Source organism: Lathyrus oleraceus, chromosome 5 (genome assembly GCF_024323335.1).
Source record: "Lathyrus oleraceus cultivar Zhongwan6 chromosome 5, CAAS_Psat_ZW6_1.0, whole genome shotgun sequence".
NCBI classification, from domain to species: domain Eukaryota; kingdom Viridiplantae; phylum Streptophyta; class Magnoliopsida; order Fabales; family Fabaceae; genus Lathyrus; species Lathyrus oleraceus.
Genome location: NC_066583.1, coordinates 594,771,530 through 594,778,359, shown reverse-complemented (window position 1 = coordinate 594,778,359; position 6,830 = coordinate 594,771,530). Strand labels below are relative to the sequence as shown.

At 35.1% G+C, this 6,830-nt stretch overlaps 1 protein-coding gene across 1 annotated transcript; it reads right to left on the bottom strand.

Moving 5' to 3' along the window:
- Positions 1 to 1,364: 1,364 nt before the first annotated feature.
- Positions 1,365 to 5,348, bottom strand: LOC127086805 (G-type lectin S-receptor-like serine/threonine-protein kinase At4g03230). Its single transcript, XM_051027621.1, has 8 exons — positions 3,951 to 5,348; positions 3,410 to 3,862; positions 3,172 to 3,300; positions 2,859 to 3,061; positions 2,572 to 2,782; positions 2,243 to 2,480; positions 1,967 to 2,117; positions 1,365 to 1,881 (listed from the first exon to the last, which is right to left on the bottom strand). Exons 1-8 carry the CDS (start codon positions 5,236 to 5,238, stop codon positions 1,582 to 1,584), a joined length of 2,973 nt encoding a protein of 990 aa, XP_050883578.1. The 5' UTR covers positions 5,239 to 5,348; the 3' UTR covers positions 1,365 to 1,581.
- Between the last annotated feature and the right edge of the window lie 1,482 nt (positions 5,349 to 6,830).

The window sequence follows — 6,830 nt, the reverse complement described above, 5'->3', positions numbered from 1 at the left end:
ATTCAATTAGAATCCTACTTGATATGCAAAGGTTCAAGTTATAGACACCTTTATTCATTCACATTATTATAAACATTTGACGTTATTTCTAAAAACCTTTTTTTAAATTCAAGTGGGGGATCATTGAAAATTGAACGAGTAGTTGGCTTAAAATTGATAAGAAATAAGCATTAGTACGAGCTAGTGTGTGAAAGTGGAAATTTTTATGAAGTTCATTAAAGTCACACATTGGATAAATACCATACTTTACAGTGGATGATGGCCTTTTGGGGTGTGTCCCAAATAATACACAATTTTGTAAATGGGAGAGAATTCACCACCATAAACCATCACAAGTGTGCTTGTCGACTCTGATCGGTTCGGTTTAATCGGGTTGGGCTTGGGTGATGAATTATTTTTTGGTACACATAATTAAAAAAATTAATTAATTCAAATTTAATTAAATTCGATGTTCTCATCTATTGGATTATTTAAAGCCCACATTTCCACCTTTGACCGAGCCTTCAATGGTCATTACATTCGCTCACATTTTTCCTTGTTCACCGAGCATCCAACGATTGCTTCACGTGACCTTAGGAAGAATTAATGAATTTCACTAAACTCCCCATTTTTTTATTTATTCGGGTTCAAATTTACTTAATAAATAAAAGGTAATCTTACCTTACTCCCTTTACTCCAAATTTCTGAATCCACTGAAATATCTCTCTCTCTCTCTCTCTCTCTCTCCTTCTCTCTCTCTCTCTCTCTCTCTCTCTCTCTCTCTCTCTCTCTCTCTCTCTCTCTCTCTCTCTCTCTCTCTCTCTCTCTCTCTCTCTCTCTCTCTCTCTCTCTCTCTCTCTCTCTCTCTCTCTCTCTCTCTCTCTCTCTCTCTATATATATATATATATATATATATATATATATATATATATATATATATATATATATATATATATATATATATATATGGTGGTTGTCGATTTAGGCTATTTTATCCTAGAGACAACGTGGTTCATCGCCTGCCTTGTACAATTTGAGCAGTACCGTGAAACGTCTTAAATAGAGCAATTTAGTCTGCGACTTGATGTGATAATTTCTTATGTGCCATATTTTGAAAAATCAAAGAAAAAAACAACAGATCATATTAAGAAACCGATTCAGTTGTTGGTGATAATAAGGTATATATATATATATATATATATATATATATATATATATATATATATATATATATATTGGCTGTCGATTTAGGCTATTTTATCCTAGAGACAACGTGGTTCATCGCCTGCCTTGTACAATTTGAGCAGTACCGTGAAACGTCTTAAATAGAGCAATTTAGTCTGCGACTTGATGTGATAATTTCTTATGTGCCATATTTGGAAAAATCAAAGAAAAAAACAACATATCATATTAAGAAACCGATTCAGTTGTTGGTGATAATAAGGTATCTATAAGTTTGGATAAAAACTCAGTTGCCCATAATAGAAGCTAACATATAGAGAACTAGTTTTACTTCATGAGGGATGAAAGTAAGCAAAGGAAGACTTGAGTTGATCTATTGCTACACTGAATTACAAGCTAGATGATGACTTCTTTCTCACACTATCGACCTACTTGATAACTGGTATCAAAATGCATATTTATTTCTAACTTGCTAGAAGAAGAAGTGCAAGAATGGTGTTTGCTCGTGAAAAATGTTGGTTGTTTTGGAATTGGTATGGTTGAAGTCTCACTATTGAGCATTGTTAAAATATATGACATTGTAGGTCGATCACCTGGTTCATCTTGTACGCATAAGAGCCCAACATGCGCACACTTGATAAATTGATTCTTATCACACGATTCACATATAGCAAAGTCCATTAAATCCAGTAGTTTATTCTCTGTCCATAATCTCCATGCCTAATATAATGTCCATGAAAATTACTTATAAGTCAATATATCACCATTCATAAAAAAAAACAAGAGTTCACTAGAAGAAACATACATAACTCAAAAGGCTAGCAATTTCTTGCGACCGATAGAAACCTGTGTTCTTTTTACCACTGAGAATCTCTAGTAGGATTATACCAAAGCTAAAAATATCTGATTTAACTGAAAACAATCCATCCAAAGCATATTCCGGTGCCATATATCCACTACAAAAAAGTTGTTACACTTATCGTTTTACTAAACATGTGAAAACATGCTTAGAGAATATCTATATAAATGAACAAAATTGTGAATTCAATATTTAAATAAACATTTTCTATAAAAAACTTACTAGGTTCCAACTACTCTTTCCGTACTTGCTTCGGTCTCTTTTCCCCCAAATATCTTAGCAAGACCAAAGTCTGATATCTTTGGGATCATATCCTCATCCAAGAGAATGTTACTTGCTTTAAGATCTCTATGAATCACTCTCAATCTCGAGTCCTGATGAAGATAAAGCATCCCCCGAGCAATGCCTATAATAATATCAAACCGCAATTTCCAATCCAAAAGTACAGTCCGTGTTCGGTCTTACAACATTTCACATTTCAAAGAAAAAAGTTAGTAAATTCATGATTGTAATAATGAAAGTACAATCATGATGGAATATGTGAAACTAACCGAATATAAATGAGTCCAAGCTCTTGTTTGACATGTATTCATATAGCAAGATTTTTTCATCTCCTTTAATGCAATAACCCCTAAGTCTAACAAGATTTCGATGTTGAAGTTTAGCAATCAAAACAACCTCATTTTTAAATTCTTGCAAGCCTTGAGTTGAAACACTCGAAAGCCTCTTTATAGCAATATCTTGTCCTCCAGGAAATCTTCCCTGAATAAAAGCAATCCAAATATCATTAGAAAATTTTGCATAATATGGTGAGAGTAAAGTTAACTGAACCAATCACCTTATAAACAGGACCATAACCTCCTTGTCCAAGCTTGTTTGAATCTGAGAAATTATTTGTAGCTGCTCGAATGCTTCTAAAGGTATAATAAGGTACTTCAATGCTTTCACCTTCATTTTCTTCTAAGCTTCCTAAGCCGATCAAATCTTTCACATGTTTTTCACTGTCGTATAAGCTCTCTTGAATTCGAACGCTCACCTTATCTGAACTCAGGAAAGAGAAGTATATAACTTATAACTTTGCTTAGATTACATGTATTTTGATATTTAGATGAAACACTTTCAATTCAAAATGCTAAACCATAAATTTTTACCAAGCCTGTTGGCTATTTTGTTTCTTCTCACATAAGCAAGCACTCCTATACATGTTAGGATAATGATGGCTATACAAATTATTCCAAGAATCATTCGCGATCGATTGGTTGAATGGTTTCTTGATGATTCTGTCCAAGGAAAAAAAATCAAATGCAGATAATAAGAGTAAATTTGAATCTACCACTTCTATTTTGATTTTTCCAACAGAAAGCTAGAAGTATGAGACTAAAAATGAACCTTGGATACAACTTAAACTTGAGGCGTTCCACGAATATTTTGAATCGCAGTGGCACCTATTTGCAATGCATGTGGAATGAGACCAGTTTTTGCAGCCAAAATACTTATCACAAAGTGGTTCTGGTGCTGGTGTCCAATTGAGTTCTATTTCGTCTTGCGTAGAACACCAATTAGTCACAATAAATGGTGAGCTAGTTTTATCATCTTGATAACTATTGGAACTGGAATCATCGCAGCGATCTGAATCATTTGTTTTGATGTAGAACTTTCTATCCACTTCTTCAATCGAGGTAACTCGATATGATTTTCCATCTTGCATCATGAAACTAACCTGCCCTGTCAACGAATTACAATTGAACTTGTTGTACATAGGATCTCCACAAGTCGGCCCGGTGCTTAGCGGATAAGGAATTATGTATGTGCCACAAGGTCCACATGATTTTGCAGTTGATTCTGCACAATAATTTGGTTAGCTACTTTATATGCCACTAAGGTCTGTAAAATCATTTAGCAATTAGCATATTAAGACGATATAAGTTACCTATGTCCGATCTCTTGACTAGGACCGAAAAATCCTGGCCATCGTCTTGCTCCTCTTGAAGCATAGGTAATTGTCGTGTCCATATCCAGCATATGGAGTAACTACGATCATAATAAGAAGAATTATACGAATAAGCGTTGCACGGACACATGTTAAGACATTGAGATTGACAACTTCCTTCGGTTTCTGATAAGAATCCTATGTCTGGTTTTCCTGCTTTTATCTTTGTTAAGTTGAAGAATGTCATGTTATTGTTGGTTGTGGCACTGGCACTGACACACGGCGTTGATGATTTTCTAACACACCCTTGAAAGCGTTCTCCGACGTAGTTATGACCCGACAACCTGGGACGGAATCCTGGCAGACACTTACATGGTTTCCAATTATTTTTGTTGCAGCTGCTAAAGTTACCACAATAGTTATTTATGTCACATTTATCAGACGGCCGGCACCACACCTTAACCCATTGAAATTGAATGCTTTCATCCCACTTCCAAAATTGTATCTCTCCACTGGAATTCATCAACAGCCTTGATTTATTATAATTAAAGGTTTCTTGTTTGATGGTTTTGTTAAATAACCTGTTGTACGATGAATAAGATGTCGCGTCTTCCAGCAAGGAAAGAATGATATGGAGCATCTTATCTGAATTGTGTCCATCAAATGACCAGTAAAGCTGTGACCGGTTGTTTATTATAAAATCTGAATAGTCCCCTCTTTGAGCCTGCTTAAAGATGAAGCTTCCGCTTTCTGGATCGTGCTCGTTTTTCCAAGAACTCAATGTTAAATTTATGTCCATTTTCATACCAGGAAGAAATGTATCTGTTGGATGTTGAAAGCTCTGCCACAAATAACGATGATCATCATCCATTAGCACTAGGTTTCCAGAATCCAAGAGCTTGACTACGCAGTTTCTTGACGAGGACACTTTTAATTCTGTGGACCAATAACTCTGTGATGCATCTGCTACTACAAGATTTCCATCCTGTGAAATTTGAAAAACTCCATTGGAATCTACAATAGGCTTGTTTCTATTGGCTACCCATACTACTGTTTGTGGTTCCAAACTGTTATACCATATTCCAAGGTATTTTTTAAGAGTTGTGGTGCTTCCATCACTTTCAATTGGTAAGGAGAAAAAACCGAGTTGAAATTTTTTGCCAATTGAAACAAGGTTCTCTGAGTTGTCTTGAGATATGTTCTGGCCAAAGATCAAAGTATCTCTAGCTGAACATAATTTAAAGTATAGCAGCCAGAAAAGAAGGGAAAACAGAAGAAAGGTTTTCATATTTAGTAAGTATAAGACTACTACTTGATGAATGTTGTATCTAGGATTAGTCCTGCTTAATTAAGTTGAGAAGATAATTTGATATCAGTCAAATGTCGAGAAAATTTGAATCAGGAGTAAGAAGTCACTTTTGATTTGCTGACTTATTCAAAGACAAAAAAAAATTATGTATTCATTGTTGTTTGTTTCCGTTGGCTAAATACTCAAATATAGCATATTTAATTACGAAGGTCCAATCCAGAGCTCCACCAAATAGAACATATGATCCGTTAGAACTTCGTCACAAAGTTGAGCATCAGATCTTAACCGCTCAAGCATCGCTTGCCGTTAAATTTGATCGGGTGGCTCCTAACATCACACGCCAAATTAGACACAGGAGGTTTCAAACACTTGTCACATATAAAATATACCGCGCGTTGATTGTATGCATTATCTCACTTATAAATTCTACCACGCTCTGACTTTACTGATTTGAACGTTGTAATGCTAGTCTTATAAGTCTTTTCTGCTCCATCGTAGCTTAAGCTCATGCCACACCAGAAGAAGTTATCCTCCAGCCTCCTTTTTCTTATCCCATAATCCCTACTTCATCTTAGTGGAAAAATCCATTCAAAAGCTCTTACCAATTAAAAAATATGGATCACAAAAGTAGAGGTTTCACCATGATCAACAAAGTCCAAATTGAGCCAGATTTTTCTAAGTTCTAGTCAGTTTTGGCCACACGAGTTTGAGACACTTTTGGACACTTTCCAAGTATTTCCAAGACTTGTGAATAACATGAAACTTGTAGTATCCCATGAAATCTTCAGAATGGTACTAAAATTATGGAAGTTTGATCTCAAAATAAGGGGGAAAAGTATGGTCCAATGTGCCAACTTGAATTGCATTATGGACAAACTTTGGAAAGCACTTTTGTCCATTACTTGTTTCCTAAGCCATGAACAATGTTCTGAATATTGGAGTCAACTTGTACAACCATAAGTGATTGCTTAGGATGACAACTTAGGAGCTATCTCAAAAGCAAAAGCACTTTTGTACTTTACCTTATTTTTTTAAATTTGATCCAAAGTCCATCAAACAATACCAATAACCACTGCACCAAATCTAAATTCATTCACTATAAAAGGAGGTCTTATTGCAATGTTGCAACGCACAGAAAACATCCATCATTAAGAAAGAAAAAACATTGAATCATTCTTGCACTCTTTCCACATTTTCACTCCATTTTGAACTCTAAATAGATTCAACCACAATACATCCATTCTTTAATCATAAACACACTCCACCAACCTTAACTGAATTTCCGAAACACATAGAAACTCACATTTCCATCAAGAATCAGAAATCAAAATTTCCAAAACTCCATTGTTACTCAAAAGCCAAAATTTCGAAGCTCACCATTCTTCCATTTTCCTTCCACTTTTCCACCACAAATACTTTCCATGAACTTCATATAAGTTACTGTATGCATTAGATACGAGATGTAGCACCTCAAACTCCATAACCACATCTCACTTTTCTCATTTGCAAGTGGATTCAGGTAGAACAATTCAAAGGGTCTTTACACAAACTAAGCACATCAACACACTCAT

Excerpts from the sequence above, each read along its gene's own strand:
- LOC127086805 (XM_051027621.1), bottom strand. The coding sequence starts at position 5,238 with ATGAAAACCTTTCTTCTGTTTTCCCTTCTTTTCTGGCTGCTATACTTT. Across the intron at positions 3,062-3,171 it reads CAAAATAGCCAACAGGCTTG|ATAAGGTGAGCGTTCGAATT; the intron begins GTAAAAATTTAT and ends TCCTGAGTTCAG. Across the intron at positions 2,118-2,242 it reads GAAAGAGTAGTTGGAACCTA|TGGATATATGGCACCGGAAT; the intron begins GTAAGTTTTTTA and ends ACTTTTTTGTAG.